The 21,560-nt window shown below is 52.9% G+C and overlaps 5 protein-coding genes across 5 annotated transcripts; 1 reads left to right on the forward strand and 4 right to left on the reverse strand.

Moving 5' to 3' along the window:
* Positions 1–1,503: 1,503 nt before the first annotated feature.
* Positions 1,504–1,871, reverse strand: NEUTE1DRAFT_113665 (uncharacterized protein; the record flags this gene model as incomplete). The annotated part of the gene is made up of 2 exons (XM_009856946.1): positions 1,504–1,699; positions 1,762–1,871. 2 exons carry the CDS (start codon positions 1,869–1,871, stop codon positions 1,504–1,506), a joined length of 306 nt encoding a protein of 101 aa, XP_009855248.1.
* A 1,407-nt stretch (positions 1,872–3,278) lies between these two features.
* NEUTE1DRAFT_104642 (uncharacterized protein) lies at positions 3,279–8,568 on the forward strand (the record flags this gene model as incomplete). Its single annotated transcript, XM_009856947.1, has 3 exons — positions 3,279–5,257; positions 5,426–6,872; positions 6,925–8,568. 3 exons carry the CDS (start codon positions 3,279–3,281, stop codon positions 8,566–8,568), a joined length of 5,070 nt encoding a protein of 1,689 aa, XP_009855249.1.
* A 1,588-nt stretch (positions 8,569–10,156) lies between these two features.
* NEUTE1DRAFT_125280 (uncharacterized protein) lies at positions 10,157–12,078 on the reverse strand (the record flags this gene model as incomplete). Its single annotated transcript, XM_009856948.1, has 3 exons — positions 10,157–11,647; positions 11,702–11,895; positions 11,956–12,078. 3 exons carry the CDS (start codon positions 12,062–12,064, stop codon positions 10,157–10,159), a joined length of 1,794 nt encoding a protein of 597 aa, XP_009855250.1.
* Positions 12,079–16,275: 4,197 nt separating this feature from the next.
* NEUTE1DRAFT_149347 (uncharacterized protein) lies at positions 16,276–18,217 on the reverse strand (the record flags this gene model as incomplete). The annotated part of the gene is made up of 5 exons (XM_009856949.1): positions 16,276–16,806; positions 16,910–17,138; positions 17,250–17,319; positions 17,563–18,101; positions 18,202–18,217. The coding sequence occupies 4 exons, from the start codon at positions 17,981–17,983 to the stop codon at positions 16,429–16,431; spliced, it is 1,098 nt and encodes a 365-aa protein (XP_009855251.1).
* A 1,018-nt stretch (positions 18,218–19,235) lies between these two features.
* Positions 19,236–20,980, reverse strand: NEUTE1DRAFT_70482 (methylcrotonoyl-CoA carboxylase beta chain mitochondrial precursor; the record flags this gene model as incomplete). Its single annotated transcript, XM_009856950.1, has 2 exons — positions 19,236–20,453; positions 20,520–20,980. 2 exons carry the CDS (start codon positions 20,870–20,872, stop codon positions 19,274–19,276), a joined length of 1,533 nt encoding a protein of 510 aa, XP_009855252.1.
* Between the last annotated feature and the right edge of the window lie 580 nt (positions 20,981–21,560).

Here is a 21,560-nt window from a genome sequence, read left to right on the forward strand (position 1 = left end):
GGGTACCGAATGTCAACGACAGCATCAGCAGCAACAACCGAACATGACCTTTGCTAGCAAAAAGCGACCGATATGTGTGTACGACGACATCGGCCAGCACTTTGGTGTCATTGATCGCGGGGCCGTTTCAGAATTCCATGAAGTGGGGTGTTTCCTCTGGCTTCCTTTCTGTTCGCACCATTTTGCCCTGATGCCGTTGATCCGACCATCTGATAAGATCTTGATAACCTCGATGCCGGTTGGAGACTCACTCGATGACTTCAAAGTCTAGATTCCGAGCTGCCCATATGTACAAAAGACAGACCTAGGCCGTGAACACGGCGGCTGCCGTAGGGCTGAAAGCACCCGACCATGCCGAATCCCAAACAGTCCTTTGTTGGATATTGCCGCGGCAAAGAGGGAATCCGAAGGCTGAGGCATTCCCCTTCTGACACCACGGCGTCCAATGCCCGCGGTCTGCGCCAACAGTGAATACCTATTGCTAGAGACTTTGCTTGATGAGTTCAAAGCCGATTCCTCCGGACTATAAGATATCGGCTTCGAGCAGCCCAAGAAAAGAGATGATGCACGGGACCCTGCTAAACAATAAACAACCAGGGGATAGCAGAAAGTAGAACAGAGAGTTTGACAGGAGTCCCTGGCAATTGAATCAGATCCAGGGGAACATCTAAGCAAACTCGAGGCTGATTGGCCACTTTACTCTTTCTCTGTGTGTAAACCAATTCAACAAACGCCCAGCAGCCAAGGCTGTACACGCGCTGCTTCATCATTTCGACCTGATCACTTGGCTACCCGTTTCCCTGTTTGAGGAATCATCGCTTAGATTAGTTGTAGTATTCTCTTTATATTCCGAGGTGACGAGTCGTATTTGATGTACTGTGCTTGCGCTTAGGTCAGTCTCAACCACAATACAGATCTGAGATGCTCTTGTGAAGATGGGATGGCGAGTGTCAGATGGGCTAGAGTGTGACGACAGTGAGCCTAGGTTATAATACGATAAGAGATACATAGCTTTGCTGAATTTACATACACTAGCGTAACTGCTTGGGAGCACAGACCAACAACCCTTCCTTTAGAGCTGCCAGTTGTTTTGCGTGGGCTTGCTTGCTGAGGCGCGCAGACCTCATCACTTGCATCATGTCATTCTCCTGTCACAGTAAACAGGCTCTAGACAGGTACCTCTGACTTAACCTAAGCAGGTCGGTTGCCTCTCGCGCACCTCACAAATTACAAGCCAAAAGAGAGGATGCCTTGCACAATTAGTTGCACTTCAGTTCGGTTTCGAAACCTCCATCCATTCGTCTATGTTCTATTAACTGCCGTTACACCATGACGTCTCACCGCTAGGAGGTTACTTATTCAACGGGCTTGGCTGACCCAAGTCTGGACTGAGTGTGGCTTGGACTTTTGTTCTGCGCAGGCCGCCATCCTTGAGCTGGCCTCCGTCAATTCGTCTTTAAAGCAGAAATCGACAACAGATCAATTCTCTGCTTTCTCACCCTCCTATTCACGGTAAGGACTCTTGCCAAACCCTGACTCCTCCCTCATCTGATCAATTAGATCTCTGGCCTCCTCGAAGCCCTCGGGGGTAGGCTTGATCCCGTAGGAAAGCATAAACCCTTTCTTGCCGCCCCAGGGCTTGAGGTACTCGTAGTCAGACATGGGTTGGCCAGGGTTGATTTTGGAGAACTCGGTGACGCTAGAGATAGGAAGAGGGTTTAGGTCAGACCCATAGAGAAGCGAAGGTTGGGTTTCACTTACTTGGGATTGGCAGAGGATTTTCCTCCAGAGGAGTTGTCTCCTTGGGCGTTGGAGGACTGACCCTTGGAGCTACCCTTGTTGTTGTTGCTGTTTCCGTTGTCGCCAGCCATCTTGACTTTTGTCCGACGGGTGGGAGTGAGATTGTTAGACTGTTTTCTTTTTCAACAACCTGTGTCAGGACAAGATCGCAATACATGCAATGGCTGGTAATCTGGATTGTATTCAAGTGATGAAGATGGAGAAGTCCAGATGGAATCCCACCAGGCCACCAGGCCTGGGCTTTATACCAGAGTGAAGTCATCGTGACTACCATGTGCAGCAAAGCACCTGCTGTTTGCTTCATGACAGGCGCTGCCTGACAACCAAGTGAGTCGACTGTCAGTAGGCAGGTCCAGTCAGAGGAACATTGTATACCTAAGTGCTTGATACTCAAACTATGGGAGTGACCTTCCTCTGAACGGGAAGTGAAGAGACAGAAACCCAAAAGTTTGAAGCGACAACCCTGACCATGTTGCAGTCAGTCCCCGCGCTGTGACAGGGCCGAAGACAGCGCCAGCCTTGTGTGCCGTTCTGAAGGGAGGGAGGCGTCGGTGGGAGCCTGGAACCTAACTACCTACCCCAGTTGTTGCGCGCAATGTACAAGGCCCCTAAATTACATGGCCAAGGGAACCGTGATAGACCTAGAAGGAACTGACCTAGGAGAACAGCTACCTAGGACCGGACTGGGGGTCTTTACAGTCCCGGGCAGGTCTTACCCGAGCAGACGTTACATATTGACGGCGCCGTCAGGCCCGGGCAGTGGTTTACCTGGGCTGTTATCGACCCCCATCCGATACCTCTATACCTAGTACGTACTCTACCCTACCAAGTCATACACATCACTTCTCGCCTGCGCCTTGTGACAGGCCGCCGACTTGGACGTTCGTTCGACAAGAGTCAGACGCCGGAGTCCGACTCAATGTGATTGCATACCTCTACATCAGTCTGCGTCCGGCACGCATGCCAGCCACCCGAGTTGCAGGATCCTACATTTCAAGGGCAACTATACAGTAGTTTTCCAATATCACATCAAAACCATCTCACCCAACTCGGCGGATGAAGTAATCATTGGTGTAAAGACGTGTACATACGATTACGATACAACAAAAAGATACCCGTCGGATAGGACATAACGGAGGCCCCACTGGCCGCGCGCTAAATGCCACCCCCAGACTGCATCTGACTGACAACAAGCTGTTATCCTACCCACGTGCATCCCATTCAGACCTTACCACCACCGAGCGACCTTGCCTGAATCCGCAATCCCGTCGCCGTTGTTTCCGACACTTGATTTCGCTCTTATCGACCCGTCACGGCCTTGCGTCTGGTGGTAGGTTGCTCGAGAGTTCGACGCCACGAAGCCATCGCACGAAGCTGCTCTCGCCTGAACCTCGGCGCCGTCTATCGTGGTCGTCTATCTATACACCCAACAGTCAACACCGACAACGACGACACGACACGACAGACACTCGAGCGCCATGTCGTTTCGCGGCGACGAATCACGCCGCTATGGCCATGTGCCGCCTGCTCAATACCCCGTCGCCGGCGCCGCGCAGGACAACAGCAACCCGCCGTATCCTCCCCAGCGACGCATGAGCTTCAACACGGGCGACGATGCCGCCATGTTCGACCCGAGCGCTGCCCGCCAGCAGCCCGCCATTTACACTGGTGGAGTCCCCGTTGTCAGCAGGGCCGAGGAGGAGCTCTTCCTCGGCAGCCCCACGTCACAGGATGCGCCGGCCGCCCAAAATCGCCTCAGCTACAAATCACAGCACATCGCCATGGCGGGCTATCAACACCAGTATCAGGCCCAAACAAGCGCGCCGCCGCCCGCACCGGCGCACTCGACATATAACCCCCAGGCCTTTGCTCGCACTCAATCGACCTCTCTCCCGTACCACCCCGCCCCGGCCTCGAGATACGGCGCTCCGACGAGCCCGACCTACGCGCCCACCCCAACAACCTACACTCCGCCAGCTTATAACCCGGCGGCGTACGCCAATACAAATACGGCGACACCGCAGAGACATTCTTCAGTCGCTTCAGTGGCTTCCTCGGGATACAATGGATACACGTATGGCTATACTTCTCCCGGCATCCCGCAGTCTGGGTTTGGGCAATCTCCCCAGTCGTCTACCGCTCCATCCATACCCAGCTATGAGCCTGCCCGTAGTCCACAGTATCCTCCGTCCTCTGCCACCGCCACATCACCGCAATATGACCAATCCTACCCCCCGGCGAATGCGTACAACACTCAGCAGTACTACGGCTCCTATCCCGTGAATGCCTCGGGCATGGCGTATAACACCATGACATCTCAGGCGCCCTATCCCACTGCACATGTTCAGATGCCCGCCGGACCTAGTTACGCTTCTGCGGATCACGCCGCGTTTTCCGGTCGGAACTCTAGATCAGATTCCCAGGTCTCTGCGCCATCTCCTCCGCCGCATTCACAAGCACCCGGGGGGCTTACAAGACACCCGACAAATGCTCCGCTGCCTAGCCGTCCCATGGATGACTTGCCAGAGCACCATAGCTGGGGGCCCAACGGGCAAAGTAATGAGCTGCAAACCCAAGACGCCTTGTTCGGTGATATCATCTCGGAGGTGGAGCCACGACAGTACCGTGGCGTTAATGGCAACATATCAGAGGACGACCAGGGACTGCACCGCTACAGTTCGACTGCTTCGACAAATGTGGGATCCGCTGCAGCGGTACATCGCTATCCTTCTAATGCATCGACAGTGAACAGAAATGATATCCCCGATACTTATCCCAATACTTACGACTACGATGACGACGAGAGCGACCCCGAAGGTGCTGCTGGCCTTCTAGCCATGCAGGAGGACATGGACGACCGACGTTTTGGCTTTGGTGGGATATCGTTCCCGACTTATATGGAGCCTCCGGCAGCGCAGCAGCAGACCTCGCCGACACACCCGATACAGCCGCCGGGACACCAACGGGAGTTACCACCGCCGCCTGAGGAACAAGGTACGGACAGTGATTTTGGCGGAATGGATCTCGGCTTGTATGGGGGTGGCTATGCGGGAAACCTGCACTACGGGAATGAAGTTGGCTCCCCACCAGCAACTTCTGCCCACTTTGACCAAGGGCCCAGGCCGTTGCCATATCCGCAAAACACGGGAAGCGAGTATGCTCCGTTCTCCCAAGCTGCGGTTGACTATGGTGGAACCGGTGGCCTTCAGGCCCCGCAAACACACCGGCTGAGCTTCGATGAGGGAGATGAGCATGTCTCGATTCACTCCAGGCACAGCGGAAGTGACTCGCCTACGAAGGAAGAGTATCCCGATATGTTCTATCATCCTGGGATATCTAATCGGCCTCTTCCGGCTGTTCCTCCTCTTGGCGAAAGCCGTCCAGTACTGTCGGTAGTGCCCCCTAGTAGGGTCGCTTCTCAACAGGGCTACAATCTGGATGTAAATCAGCGGCTTACGTATGACCAACAAGGTCAAGCTGCAGTGGAGAGATCGATATCACTTTCCAGCCACAGCAATACCCCTCCTGTCCATACACCGGCACGATCCAGAACCGATGCCGCTGAGGAGCGGAGGAGAGCATTGAAGCATGCTAACCAGCATCATTCTCATCTGAGCCACCATAGTGTGTCTCAGGATGGCTACGACTCTGGGACACCAACGTCGCTTGCTGCCTATGATATGATTACCTTGCCTGGCAGGAAGAGGAAGTTCATTCCATCGAAGCTCACGGCTACGGAGATTAAGCGTTGCGCCGAACCGTGGGCGCTCAGTAGCGTTACTGCCTGGATTCGTGAGATGGCAGACGGCGAAGTGGACCTCAAAAGAAAATCCATCGAAGAGGGAATTGTGAAGCTTTTCTGTCACAAGGTTCCTACCATGAACGTTGCTGACGCGGAAAGTTTGAGTGCTACAGTCGTGGACTCGATGTTTGCGTCCGGTCTCTTGATTCCAGATGAGGAATGGGTCAGGTTTGGAACCGGCCACATGACAGGTGTCTTGTGGCAACTCACTGGCCATGGTTGCTACGCGCCCAAGCTGCATGAGGCTGAAGAGTCTGCCCCTAAACTTAACGACAACGGCATTCCAGTAAGGTGCTACTCGCATCACTGCGGTAGAACGCTGAAGAAGGCCAATCTGGATCACCTGCTTTCTGATGATCCCGTGGTTCAGGACTGGGCGACCTTCCATGGAGTCAAGCCGGAGGATTGCGAAAAGAAGAGCAAAAAGGAGATTGAGAGACAAAATGTCCTGCACGAGATTGTCACCAGTGAAGAGGAGTACATGGCCCAGCTCGACGTCGTTCGGCTCCTCTACAGAGATCAACTCCGCGTGCACCAGCCCCCTGTTCTTCCCAACAGCAGGAGGGACAAGTTTCTGGAAGCAGTCTTTGGTAAAGTCGATACGGTGCAGCAGATCAACAAGGACCACTTGCTTGCCCAGCTGAAGTATCGCCAACAGGAACAGGCGCCCTTCATTGTTGGGTTTAGTGACTTGTTCAGAGAGTGGATTCGCAAGGCCAGGCCCATCTACATCGAATACTGCTCGTCTTATCCGAATTCGGAGTACCTCATCCGAAAGGAAAGTAATAGGAATATTCTCTTCCGTGAGTTTCTGGGACACGTACAAAACCATAGGCGGTCCAAGCGTTTGGGATGGACCACGTTTGTGAAGGCGCCCATTACACGTCTGCAAAGATATTCTTTGTTGCTCAGCACGGTTTTGAAGAACACGATTGAAGACAGTGAAGAGAAGCAGAACCTTATCAAGGCAATCGACGAGATCAGGTCAGTCACAAAGGAGTGCGATGACAGAGTTGCTGAGATGACCAAGAAGGTGTCCTTGCTTGAGCTACAACAGCAGCTAGTCCTTCGACCCGGTTTCCAATCAGTCCTGAATCTTGATCACCTTGGGAGAGAGCTTCTCAAGCAAGGCGAGCTTCAGCGACAGGGTTCCAAGGGAGTACGCTGGGTTGATACACAGGCCCTGCTGTTTGATCATTATTTTATCTTGGCCAAAGCGGTCTCAACCAAGGACGGGAGGAATGAGAAGAAATACGACGTGTCGAAAGAGGTAAGCCCTTGTGTGATATTCCACCGTGTACCCTGCTGACAATTGTCTACAGCCTATACCCATGCCACTCCTCTTCCTGGAAAGCATGCACGACGAACCTGTTACGAAACAAAAGGGTCTCGCAGCACCTCTGACCCGTACAGCGGCTACCGCTGGATCCGGGACACAGCTTAACAAGATTGCCTCTAATGGAGGCGATCGGCCCGGCCTGGAGCATTCAGCAACAAGTTCGTCTATGGGATCCCTCACTACCGTTACCCGTCTAACAAGTTCAGGTGTCGACGATGGAAAGATCATCTACCCCTTTAGGATAAAACACCTCGGCCACGAGATTTACACGCTCTACGCTTCCTCTGCCCTGGACCGCTCGGAGTGGTGTAAGGCGATTGTGGACGCGAAGACAAGACACGCCGAAGCGCTACATGCACAGAACGCCGAGCCTTTCCGCTTGCGAGTTCTTTCTGACGGTGCTTTCGCGTACGATTCTTATTCATCCTTCGGCAGGCAGCCAGGCGTGCCGATTAGTGGGACACCGTTAGACAGGGCGATACGAGGAATGGAGGAAGTATACGGTAAAGGCCGCGGTCCCCCGCCGGTATGCAGAGCTCAGGTAAACTGTGCTACCGCTTTCAAATCGTTCGGCAAGTCCATCATCGCCATTGGCACGGATTATGGCGTCTACATCTCGGAAGCATCCAACCCCCGAGGCTGGACACGCTCTGTCCAGATCAACAAGGTCACCCAGATCGCAGTCCTCGAGGACTTCTCTGTCTGCATTCTCATCTCCGACAAGTCACTCATCTCCTACCCCCTCGACGTGATCGCGCCCGTCTCCAACTTTCCGTCCCCCGTTCATGATAACCCCAGACGGGCTCCCCAGCGTCTTGCCAAAGATGTCACCTTCTTTGCCACTGCCCGCATGAAGGACCGCACCCTTCTCTTCTACAAACGCAAGGAAGGCATGCACAACACCTTCAAGGTCCTCGAGCCCGTCTTCCAAAAGGCAACCGAAAAGAAATCCCGCATCTTCGGCAGCCGCAAATTTGGCTCCGGCGCGACCGAGTCCTTCCGCGACTACGACGAATTCTACATACCCGCCGAGTGCTACTCGCTCAACTTGTTCCAAAGCTACATCGCCGTGGCCTCCGCCAAGGGCTTCGAGCTGCTGACCCTCGACAAAAAAGTAACCCAGTCCATCCCGCGCGACCTCAACCTCCCCGCCATCGCCAACATCGCCTCCCGCATCAAGGACCAGCGGCCCTTGGGCATGTTCAAGCTCAACGATCAGGAATTCCTCCTCACCTACGAGGACTGCGCCGTCTACGTCGACAAGCACGGCGAGATCTCGCGCACTTTGATCATGGAGTACTCGGGCAAACAGAAAAAGGCCAAAGCAGCCACCATGTTTGGCCAGTACCTCCTCTTGTTCAACGAGGATTACGTCGAAGTCCGCAACGCCGAGAATGGGCGCTTGCGGCAGATCATTGCCGGCCGCGATGTAAGGTGTTTGGACTATGGGTTTAGAGGCCCCACGGGCAGTGGCCAGCAGCATGCGCAGCCGCATACTTTGTTGCAGGCGGGAGTGCTGCAGGATACTAAGGGGACGGTCAAGATCTGTATGAGTCATCCTGAGGTGCCTGGTGGACAGATTGTGTTGGAGATGTTGCTTAACGATGGGCATGCGGAGAAGGCTTAGATGGCTGGGGTGGGGAGTGATGGGGATGAAGAAGCGAAGGTGGATGGGGTGAGATTGGGTGGGGATGGGTGTGTGGATTTTAGGGAGGGGGGGCGGTGGTGATGGGGATGAGAAAATGGTAATAAGTAGACTTCTGTTGGAGAACCGGGAAAGCGGGTGGTTTGGTGGTTTGATTCATACGAGAGTATAAAGCATAGATAATGTGACTGATTGTTGACTGATTGAACGATGAAAAGCTACCAAGATTATGCTGTTGTTGTTGTTCCTTGGACTTTCATGCGTTTCTTTTCTTGTCCTGTGTCAATTGAATAGTGGGACAATGGATTGGATTACCTCTAGAGCGTAATGGAAATGGACGGGTTTATAAGCAACGCGTAGAGCCTGCTTGGAGAATATAATATCTCTTTCTTCGACTACCTCTTCTTCTTGAATGAACAGTTATTACTATAACTCGATAACGGGAAACAATTTTACCCCTCGGGATGCCCTTAGGATGGTAAGATAGACGTGTAGTGATTACAAGTAGGACACGGATATTCTAGTTTTTATAAAGACCGCTATTATAGACCTTGGATAACTCTTCGACCTCTATTCAGACTCTCTTCTGACCCTTTCCACTTGTCTCTTTACCTCTTTCTTCCCATCTTTCAATATAGCTCTCTCGTCATTTCTCCCTTCGTTTCTCTCTTCATTTCTCTTACCACCTTTTCTTCACTTTCTTTTGTATTTTCTCTCTACCAGTTTTATTTCTGTTGATTTGTTCCGTTCGCTCTTATTACAGCTTCTATGGTACAGTCACCGCGATATATCACTGAGTTGCTGAGCTGCCACCTTCGCTCACTTCAGTTGTACCCTTTTTGCAGGAACATGGCATGGTTAGATAATAGTCTGCCCGCTATAATATCTGCTCTTTCTCTTTACACCTTTACTAAATTCGTCTTTCCCGGAATCACTTACGAGGATCAGATGGAGGCGAAAACAGAGTAACTTGCACATAGTTCTCCACAGGAACATGCAGAATGTTGTTCATTCGGTGATATTCTCTCAACGACAAACGCTCAAAAGTTCATTATCCAGCCCCAGGGCAGTACATCGATCTTGCACTCACTTCCATACCTAAGCCCATCCCACCCATTAAATCGACATCACCTACTGATACACTTCAAAAAAGGATGAGCGCAAAACATAACCAAACAAAGTAAACCACATGCTGCCTTTCTCCAAACTCATGCGTATATGCAGATGACGAGTAGGCCTAGTAGCCGCTGAAATGCCCATGCTGGGACAACGCTCTGCTCTGTGTGCTCTCCATACCCAAATTAAGAAACGCCTGTAAAATGCAACTGAACTTACGCTAAAATGCTCAGAGCAACCAGGTCTTCTGGCTTCGGTAGAGGATTCGAAAGGTACCGGTGGCCCTGCTATATTGCGGGGGCACAAATAGCCCTTCTGGGACGAGGTTGTCTTCTATGAGTGATCCTCCTGATGATTCTTGGGGTGAAGGCTCTGGGAGCCTCGCTAGCGGCGATGCCACACCCCATGGATCATCCCCATCCGACACCAGTCCGAAAACCTGCTTTATCCGCCACTAACGGGTTTCCTTCACCTTCCTGTGATTATCCTTTGCCAACAGTAGCGTGAGTTGGCTCTTCGATCTGCCAAAGGGAATCGTTGGAGTGGTGCTTGGAGGTGTTGGGGAGAATGCTTCGTGGAGAAGCGAGGGCGACGGCCTCGACCGGCGCGACACAAAGTCAGGTATATCTCGGGCTTCAACCAAAGACGATGTTGCTATCACGTCGGAGTCAAACTGCCCCTGAACAGTGGTGTCGGACACCTGTGTCGTGGGTTCCTCGGTCAAGGCCTGTACATTCGGAATCTCGCCGGAAAGCCTGTGAGACATTGCGTGTGGTGATGAATAGGGGAGCTCCCCTGACATCCTTTGAGAAAACAACGGGACTCTGAGCGGCGGCCGAGGTGAACCAACTATAGACTCTTCGGTGACACGTGTGGTGCGTGTTCTCGCTGGTGAGGGCGTGTCACTTCCACTATCATGATCAGCCACGAACCCAGCAACAGGCGCACGACGTGGCTTCTTTTCCACACTATTCCTCCTCGTAGCCTCCTGTGTCGTCGGAATATTCCGCTCACTACGAGGTAAGCTGGGAGACCGGGCAGGCATGAACCCAGAACTAACGAACAATGGTCGCCGCTCTTGGGAGCCGATAGTTACAGGTAGAATGCCCCCAGAGGAAGGTCTTCGTGTAGACCTCGCCGGCCTCTTTCCGGCTGCCTTAGCACTCGGCGCCCTCTGCTCGTCTTGGGACAATACTGAGCCACCTTGCGAGCTCCGAGAGGAATGATCTACTGACGTTGAAGCCGGCACCTCTGCTACCTTTGGGACCGGGACCTCTAACGGTGATTCTACCAAGGTCGAAGTTGGGGACGCCACTGTAATCGAGGGAGGAGACTCCTGGAAGGGCTCTTCCTCTACAGTTGGCGACCGAGTACTTTGATGTGACTGGTCTGCTGTCACCGGCACCTTACGCTGTTGGGTATTGGTTGCAGTTGATGACTGTGAACTTGTCCTACGTGGAATTACCGGCCGTCTTTTTGCTAATTTTGTATTCGCCACGACCTTTTTTCGGGCGGCTACAGGCTTGCTAGCTTTACCACCTGCAGGCGCAATAGGCAATTGCGCGGCGGGCTTTTCGGGCTTGGCTGGCGATGGAAGCGGCGGAGGTCTCATTGTAGTTGGAGATTCTGCTGTTGTTTTTGTCTTTCTCGCAGTCGGTAATGGCGGAGGCGGCATTGCTGACGGCTCTGGCACGCCCTTGGTGATGGACACATCCTCTCCGGCACGTGGTGGTGAAGCGAATCTGGCAGTATGTCGAGGTCCTGGTACGGGAGCGCTATGCTTTTTCAGGATCGGGTGTGGCGGAGGTGGCCTTGAGGAAGATGGGGTTGGTGCTTTCATTGTGACCGTAACATCACGGCCCTCTACCCTATTCTCCTCCAGTTGTTGTGTGGATGCCGGATCCTGTCCATTCGCGTTAATCTGCTCCAGAAGGGCCTTGGATCTCTGAGGCTCGGTTAGCATCTTTCGGCCCTAATACTTGTTAAGAGAAAAACCGACCTCTAGCATTTCACGACTTCTTTTTGGGACCACGAGAGGCACATCTGTTGGACCGGTTGAGATGTCTTGATAGAGCCTGGCGAGAGTGGGACCGGAAAGCTTCCTCCTATTGCTGCCCCAAACATGCCACCAAAAGTTCTCTAGGCGGAGGTGAGTGGGATCGCCACCAAGTTTCTTGGAGATCACCGTGTATGCTGAAGATGCGCATTAGCCAGATTCTTGGGGGTAAATGCTTGTATGAGTCCAAGTCTCACCGTTCCAGTAATGCCATAATACCTCTGAGGAAACGACCGATAAACTAGCCAGTTGAGTATAGACCTCAGTAGCGTTAATAATGATGCCTTGCGGCAGTACCAAATCCATGGCTGAAGGACAAGACGGGCGCAAAGGACGACGGGCACCTCAGGGTAGCCCGACGACCATTGCTTACAAGCCAAAGCTACCGGCTTCTTTTGTGGATATCGACACTAACGCAGCAGATCCATTGAAGACTGCTTGGGAAGGAGGGGGGTCAGTGACGGAGGATGTCCAGGGAGGTTTGGAGTTTCTGAACGAAAGAAGTCAGAAAACATGCAAACAGATCCAGTTGGGGCACGAGACGTGAGTAAGATGGTTAGGCAAGCGCAAGGTAGCAAACAGACGGCTAAACGCGAACAGGGCAGCATGAGACCAGCCGAATAAGGTTAGGAAGAAGTGGTGGAAGTTGAGAAGAAGCAGGGACAATAACAATGATGGGGGACATGATGTTATCTCATATTTTGAGACCTGGACATGCCCGGACATGGGCAAGGACTGTGAGTCCAAGCACAGCACCACTGCTTTATTATGCTCTCGGAGTCTCGTACTTTTTGCAGGCCAAGTGCCCGATGTCCGCACCCACATGCGCAGCACTGGCAACAGTGACTGGCGGCAAGCATGACAAGGTAGCTGCCCTGCCCTGGCGGTGACGATCGAGCTGAGCTCAAGACAAGTGGAGGCTAGCACCGCACCACAACTGAGAACATCAATGCTCCGAAGGCTTGGGGGCCTGGGAGCTGCCAGCTGAGCTCAGCCGGGTAGGTAGTGTAGGGTATTTACTTGATTGCAGGAATAGTGTAGTGCGGTGACGGGGGGCCGTGGCACGCGACGGAACATCACGTACCAACGCAAGTGTGTGTCTGTCTCTGCCTGTGAGGCGGGCAGATGCCGGACAGTACCGTAGGCTACCCAGGGGGATTTTCAAGGTGAAGCTGAGACACAAGTCTTGGGCGCGGTTTCGAAGAGGAGGGGTGTTAGAGATGGGTACCCAACGTGGTAACGTCGCTGGTGCGAGGCCGCTGAGATGCTCCGAGTACTAGAAGTGGAAGTAGAAACAGCGAGGAAGTTCCGGGCCACGGCATATCCGGGTCATATCAACCCGACCACCAGCTGTACTGTCGTTAGGCTGCGAGGGCGCCGCGTGCTCATTCCAAGCTGGTGTTGTGTGTTGGCGTGTACAAGATATTCCGGGTGCGGAAGAGGAATATACCGTGTTTAGGTGTGTGTACCTAGAGGTACTACTGTAGTCAGGTTGAAAGAACCTGGAAGTGAACGAAGTGTGAAAAGTTCAACAAAGTCAGCCCAGCGAAGGAACGAGGGGAAGCAGGTGCGGTTAGGTTATGAATGGGTAGAGGTACCTACCTCAGGAACAAAGTGGAAGAAGCAGCATCATGTGTCTCGTCCAGGGAAGGCACGTCTGCTGCGCTAGGGCTCCAGGATCTCTGGGGCCTGGACTGATGCTCGGCTACGTCCGGGTACCTACTAAGGTAACTACCTTGGAGGTGACTGAAGGTGCAAGGTTGAAGTATCTGGCAGACAGGGGGGGAGGAGCGCTTCCTGTTGGTGCGCTGGCCGCTGGGCACGCAAGGGAACATTGAGTAGTGTACTAACAGAAGTCCTGCTAAACACAGTATTACAGTGTTAGTGTCATCGCGGATGCCGAAATGGGTGTTGAGGCCCGGGCTCCACTACCTCTTGGTAGGTACCCAGTGGTTCTAGACAACTTCAGTTGAAATGATGCAGATGAGATCCGGGCCTGCTTGTTCCTCTTCTTTTTCACCCTCAAATCTCGCCGTGCATTAGGTTCATTCATCACAGTATTTCTGATTTTCCCCAAGCTCGTAAGTCCCAAGGCGACACGGGGTAGGTACCTATGGAATCCCATGTTTCCCAAACAACAAGATATCCCACACATGGCATACCTAGGAGTCAATTGAGGTGGCAGGTGACAGATCGACTGCCCTGACTTGTGACAGGGGCATGCTATAGCTGCTGTAACCGTAGGTAGAGTAGCTTCCCTGAGCAGCCCGGTACGTAACCCCGAACTGGCTCTGGCCATCCAGGTTCTCACTCTTGCACTTTGTCATCGAGTTTTCTTTTTTCCTCGGTTTCTGTGTACCCGAGAAGAAATACCGACATAAGCATTGGTCCTTTTCCCTTCAGCTTTTTTGGTTGTCCTCTTGATGGGATTACAAACAAATCAAGATATCGTCGTCGCCCACTGCAGCCTAGGTAGCTCAGCTCTACTCCCCCCTCGCGCCTCCAGTCCCCCACGTCTTCCTCCCTTCGGATTGATGGTAACCATCCATCACCCGGCTTCTCAAGGTCCCGAGATCGAGGTAACTTTGGCAGAACAAGACACGTGGGTTACAGACCAGGCTGATCATTTCCACCGGCGGTAGCCTGTATCACTGATTTGCCTATACTAGCCTACGGGGTTGAAGGGAAAGTTGTGAGTCTAACCCCCACACTCTCCCTCGTCCCTCTGGCATCCATGTCATACCACTGAAGGAAGCATCACATCCTATAGCAGTAACAGCCTGCCACACCAAAAAGGCCTTCTGTTACATTCGGTCTAGAAAACGTTCGGTACCTGGCGGCTAGACTTTCATTTTCCGCCCACAGCCAGCTACATACCAACACATGCCTCCTAGTGTACAACGACCAGCCTTCCTTTCTCGGCTTCATTATCAGTCATATCGTCTTTCCCTCTTCCACGGGACTGTCCAACGGGGTTGCCCAAGACATGCCGTCTCGTATCCTTGTCCGTCTTGTCTCGCCCAGCTGACTTGCAAGTCGTAGCACAAAGTGCAACAAACCATGTATGGCTACCTAGCGGCCTAGCCCTTCACGACAACAAACAAGCTGTTTGGATATGTGAAAAGTTGTGCTTCAAATAAGTGCAGCCGCACTCTCTGGTGACTGATCTGCCGTTTGCGGGGAGGGACGGAGACGGGGACGTTACCCTTCCTTCCACCCAACGGATAACGGGTCGAGACGGCCACCAATCACGGGCGCTTCACGGGTCGTGTGACCCAGATCACGGATCCAAGGGTCAGAAAACACAACCACACCTCATTCTCAACACATAGATCCAGTCCATTGGTAGGAAAAGGATTGACTTCGGCATGATATGATCAGCCAAGCACGCGGGAATCTTTCGCAACAACTCTTTTATGAGACGGATTTTCTGCCTATCGACAACGGTTGTTGTGCCGTAAGTCATCATGAGCCGCAAGAGGCCAAGACATGGTATGAGATAAAGCGGGGGATGGAGAGACAATGTGACATGCCATCCATACCAACCTTCTCAGCCATCTGGGTTCACGATAACGACACTTGCTTTACATTTACATATTCCCGCCTCGAAGAAAGGAAGACGTTCTGACTTTTGCCACCGGCCAGTCTTCCAGCCCTCGCTACTTGCAAGATGGCTTCCCCTCGCATGTCTGGGAGCCCTATCAGAGGCGTCCGTTGGGCTTTTACATCCCGACATCAATTCCATCCTGTGCCATGCTGTGGAATTTGAGCTCAGCTATGGATCTCCGATCAGCTGCTTGCCTTCCCCTCTGCGTATCACACCGCCAACCGAGCGCGGCTCAGCTACGCTGTTTGTTTCCTCCCTTCTTTTCTTGGGGAGTTGGAAAGCTGGAAACGTTGGTGTCGAGATCATGTTATGCCTGTGGTCTCGTTTTGGTTTGGCCATCGTCACTGGCTCCTGGTCCAGATAGATGTCACAAGTCATGACTGAGACCTATGAGAGGGGAAGTGTAAATAGGGGGAGAAATCTCCACGTTTTCTTTTTCCGCGGCAGCTAGAGATTAGCGTACAAGGTCAAGGTGAGGGCCAATAAGGGTTGAGGCTTCGGTGAAAACAGGCAAGACAAGAGTAGGAAACTCGTAGCGATCGATAAACGAGAAGATCGGGAGGAGATCATCTCCGGATGACTCGATGAGAAACATGGGGCTTTCTAATGATAGTAGAGTCTAAAGCAGGGGTAAAGTGCTTTTTAACTACAGTAGAACTAAGGTCAGGTAAAGCAGTGGTTTTAAAAAGATATCGCAACTTGGTTGATGCCTAAGGGTGGTAACAAAATGGCAAAGTACCTCTAGTCATCTACACGCGGATATCAACCAACGGATCAGAGCACCCGAGAATACAACTCTATAGTTGGACTATGTCTTACCATATCCAAACAGCTGGAACATATTCCCGTTAATAGCTACATGGCGCGCAAATAGAGGCCAGAGATGAATACTAAGCACATAAAGTTCAAATACACGAAACAATGCTGTTCGATTGTAGCTGCTCACATTCAACACCCTCTACCATTTATTTCGCCGTTTCCCTCCCATCCTCAATACAGCCATCCAGCCGCATCCAACTACTTTTCGTCGCAAGACCGAATCCCCTTTTCCTCCCCATGCCACTTACGTACAAGTATACCCCCCATCAACCCTCAAATCCGCCCCCGTCACATACCGACTAGCATCCGACAACAAGAATGTGACTGGACCCATCAAATCCTCGGGGTTACCCATCTGGCCCTGCGGGATCAGCGAAGTCCACTTCTCCTTCAAGTCCGGGTTCTCGTCCAGGATCTTTTTGGTCAAAGCCGTGAGCATGTAGCCGGGGGAAATGCAGTTGACACGGATTCCCGCCTTGGCCCATTCTACCGCGAAAGAGGCGGCTAGGTGTCGGACGGCCGCTTTGGAGGCGTTGTAAGGAGTTTGCGGCTGGGGCACGTTGACGATGCTGCCGGACATGGAGCCTATGAAGACGAGGGAGCCGGGGGAGTTGCGGCCCATCTAAGTTGAGTGAAATGGTTAGTTAGTCTTGTCTTCCAGGACACGAAATTGTCAAGCTTTGGTTGTAGCTAGAACTATTTAAACAGAGGCGGCGACGACTTACCAGATGCCTGGCAATAGCCGTAGCGAACAAGTACGTCCCGTCCACGTTGACGCCCCAGAGCTTGCGCATCCTGTCCACTGGGTAATTGACGGCTTCGAAGTTCTCTGTGAAGCCGGCAGAAGTGACGAGGTTGTCGATTTTGCCGTGCTCGGCGACGATCTCGGCGATGCAGGCGTCGACGGAGGCTGGGTCGGAGACGTCGGCGTAGTGGGCTGTTACTTTGGGGATTCTGATGGATGTTAGTTGAGATGGTAACCGACAAACAAATGTGAGAGAGGTGGGAAGGAAGGAGGAACTAAGGAGAAGAGGAAAAGGGGAGTAAAGGGGAGAGGTAACGGACTTCTTGGCGGAAGGATAGTCCTTCTTGAAGGTCTCGACGATGTTTTGGGCTTGTTTGGTTGCTTCTTCTTCTGTTTTTTTGGGTGAAGAGGTTGTCAGCGCTGCCATTTTCTTTTCGCGTTTGCTCTTCGTTTTCACTTGATCCTCCCCGTTGTCTCCCGTGTTCTCATTCTTCACCACTACTTCAATTTCACCTTCACTCCCACCCCCTCTCTTCTTCATTACACCCCTTTGCAAATCCCAATCCCCCCTTCAACATCAATCACCTCCCAACCCCGAAAAAAAGAAACAAAAAAAAAAAAAAAAAAACTCACTGTTCAAATCAACAATAGCCAAATCCCCACCACTAACCACGATCCCTTGCCCCATCACCAACCCCAACCCTCTCGCTCCGCCCGTCACCACGCCCACCTTTCCTTGGAGAGAAAACGTGGCAAGCGTCGGGAAAACATTCTGCCCCGCTCTTCCTATGCCGCTGTCCACTGGCTGCGAAGAGGGGAGCTGGGAGGAGTCTTCGGGGTATTCGACGGTGATCGAGTCGTCAGTTCGGGCGAAGGCGCCCGCTCCAGGGGTAGGAGTGGTGGTGGTGGTGGTGTTCTTCTTCTTCTTTTGCAGGCGGGTCGCGCTGATGTGGAAGGCTCTTTGGCTTGAGGAAAGAATTGGGATGGTTGGGCGGGTTGCTGTGGAGAAGATGTTGCTGGCCCGGAGGGCGCGGGGAACGGCGCGGGTTGCCATTATGAAAGGTGGTGATGATTATGTGTGTCTAGTTGGGTATTTTCCGCCGTTGAGCTGTTCTTAGGGAGCTCGAGAGCTAAAAGTTTGTCGTGCCGTTGTGAAGATTATGTCTGTTGGGCTGCGAGATTGTGTAAGTGACAGTTCAAATTAATAGCGAAGGAGAGAAGTTGGCAAGGTGGCTTCAATCCCAACTTACTGTCGCTAGAGTTAGTACTGACCTTGATATACAGAAACAACAAGGGATTAAATGATCTTGACGTTGGAATAACTTTCGTTTTCTTGTATCAAAATTATTTTATTATCTGGGAAAGGATAAGTTTTTCCTAGTGTATACAACCCTCGACAACTTCTGCTATGTACACTACACCTACCACACGTTGCTCAGCTCAGGGAAGATATGCATATGCAAGCTCCCCTCGCAGCATCTGTTACAACATGGACGTCTAGAACTCTCGTACAACCGAAGCTTTAAAAAATTTGGACGACGATCAGGCCTAGACCCACCATCGTCAACCTCTATTTGCCGGAAGAATGCAAATAGCGCATCACCAACCTGGCAGTTTTAGCCATCATTCCTTTCCATATCTGTATCGGTCACAGATAACCCGATGGTCGAATCTCCCAACTCAGGGTCTCCGACATGAGCCTGGAAACTCTAGACCACTCAAACGCAAACACAACAAGCAAATATCCTCAAATTCTGCACCGCAGCTGCTACTTACCTCTACCTCACCTCAACCAAAGCTTCTCGACATTCCGTCCAGAAACATCAAGCACTCAGGCGCACTAACCCGTACCGTGTTCCTGGATAATATTCAAGGCGGGATCCATATGTTTCAGAACACCGGCTGACCGCAAAGGATCTTCACTCTGAGCTCATACCTTGCTCCATCATTCTCCTTTGTCTCTTCATTCTCTTTCAGTCTGATTCAGGGAAGACGTCAAAGTCAGTTGTGGATGTGGCCTCAGCGGCCTGAACCAAAGCAGGCACGGCAGGTACTGCTCCACTTACCCCGCACGAAAACTCTCCACTTTCTCGTCCAGTTCTCCATTTCCCCGCACTTTCTGCCTGAAGCGGGATGGGGGCATAGTGGGGACCCGTTGTGGGACCCGTGGCTCGGTGGAGCTCGGAGATGTGGAGTAAGTCAGGTCGCCGTGGTAGAGCTCTCCCCGTAACAGGCAAAAAAGAATGAAGCTATTCCCAATGGTCATACCCAGTTAAAGGCTAAGTTTTCGGCGGAACACAACGATGACGATAAGCAATTAATTAACTTCGAGTAACACGCTAAACTACATCCTAAAGACACCAAACTTGGTCCCCCTAGGCGCCTGCTCATTTCTTCCACCCAACGCCGCCCTCAAACCAAGTCCCAAGTACCTCCTCGTATGCTGCGGCGGGATAACACCATCATCCCAAAGCCTGGCGCTCGAAAACACTGCATCACTCTCCCTCTCAATCCTGTCCTGCAACTCAGGATCCGCCTTGGTGCCCACCGTCTCCATCACTTTCGCCAGCTGCTCACTACCCATGACGCCAATCCTAGCGTTTGGCCACATCCACAAGAACCTGGGTGAGTACGCCCGTCCACACATACCGTAGTTGCCCGCGCCGTAACTGCCGCCGACGACGACTGTGAACTTGGGCACGTCCGCGCACGCCACGGCCGTGACTAGCTTGGCGCCGTTCTTGGCGATACCCTCGCGCTCGGCGTCACGACCGACCATGAAGCCCGAGATATTTTGGAGGAAGACAAGCGGGATACCGCGCTGGGCACAAAGCTCGATGAAGTGTGCGCCTTTAAGAGCAGAAGAGCTGAAGAGGATGCCGTTGTTGGCCACGATGCCAACGCGGTGGCCGTAGATCTTGGCGAAGCCCGTGACGAGCGTGGTGCCGTAGTCGCGCTTGAACTCGGCAAAAGCGGAGCCGTCGACGATGCGGGCAATGACCTCGTGGATGGGTAGGGGCTTGCGCAGGTTAGTGGAGGCGATGCCCAAGAGCTCGTCGGCGCTATAGAGCGGTTCTTCAAATTTCTGCTCAAAGTCGGCCGGGGTGACGGCACCTGTGGAGGAGCCGCGCGGCCAGTTGAGGTTGGCAATGCTGCGGCGGGCGAGCACGATGGCATGCGCGTCATCAACGGCGAGGTAATCGGTCACACCGGAGACGGAGGAGTGCATGGCGCCGCCACCAAGCTCTTCGGGGCTGACAACCTCGCCGGTGGCGGCCTTGACGAGCGGTGGGCCGGCAAGGAAGATATGACCCTGCTCTTGAACAATGATGCTCTCATCGGACATGGCGGGGACGTAGGCGCCGCCGGCGGTGCAGGGACCCATGACCACGGCGATCTGGGGGATACCTTGAGAGGACATGCGGGCTTGGTTGAAGAAGATGCGACCAAAGTGTTCGCGGTCGGGGAAGACATCAGACTGATGGGGAAGGTTGGCGCCACCAGAATCGACCAGGTAGATGCAGCTGTTTGGTCATCCGTGTCAGTGAACCGTATGTACATGTGTCGTGAAAAGAAAGGTCAAGACTTACGGAAGGTTGTTCTCCTTGGCAACCTCCTGTGCCCTCAAGTGCTTCTTGACCGTAATGGGATAATAAGTGCCACCCTTGACCGTGCTATCATTGGCGACGATAACGCACGTAACGCCCTCAACCACACCCACACCCGTAATGATGCCACCGGCGGGCACATCTGCCTCAGGGTAGAGTTCATGGCCAGCCAAAGGAGAAAGCTCTAGGAACGTTGTGCCAGGGTCAATCAATGCAGTGATGCGATCACGCGGGAGCATCTTCTTGCGCAAAAGGTGCTTCTCGCGCGCCTTCTGGGGACCGCCCTGGTGAACCTTGCGGGTGAGCTCTTCTAGACGGGCCATGGCCTCGCCCATAAGGCGCTCGTTCTCCTTGAACTCGGGGGAGTCGGTATCGACATCGGACTTGAGGACGGATATGGCATTGGCTTGGTGGGGAGTCGTGAAAGTCGCGACCGAGCGTCGTTGTTGCTGGAGGACGCTTTGTTGACGATGTGATTGTTGTGGTTGTTGCTGGTTGCTGTGGAGGAGGAGCCCGAGATTGCGGGGATGCAGGGGTAAACTGGCGGATCGTGGGGATGTGGAGGCTGTTCTGGACAATTGCTTGGAGAAGAGGAGAACCTCTCTCCTGCTGGCGGAGGAGAAAGACATGGTGATGATGGTGTTTAACTTGGACTTACAAACTCGACACAGCATACAAGAAGGACGGAAAGGGGGAGGAAAACAACAAAACCAACTGAAGGGGAAAAGACGCCCACGACAACTTCCTTCCAACTCCGCCGCGCCCAGCCGAAGTCCTCGGTCTAACTTGAGCGGCTACCATCTCAGACCTCGACATTGGCATCCATCACACTGTCTGACGTACCCCTCACGGGCTTGTGAAACTCAATGCCCGGCTTCCATGTAGCCAATCACAACATGGATCACTAACAAGATCGCCAAAACCCGAGGCAAGCCGTCGCCAACCGTCCAATTTCAATAGAACACAAGGGTAACATTTACCATCAAAAACTGCCGCGGCTCTGGCTAGATGCGGGATGTTTGG

Source organism: Neurospora tetrasperma (genome assembly GCF_000213175.1).
Source record: "Neurospora tetrasperma FGSC 2508 unplaced genomic scaffold NEUTE1scaffold_81, whole genome shotgun sequence".
Lineage (NCBI taxonomy): Eukaryota > Fungi > Ascomycota > Sordariomycetes > Sordariales > Sordariaceae > Neurospora > Neurospora tetrasperma.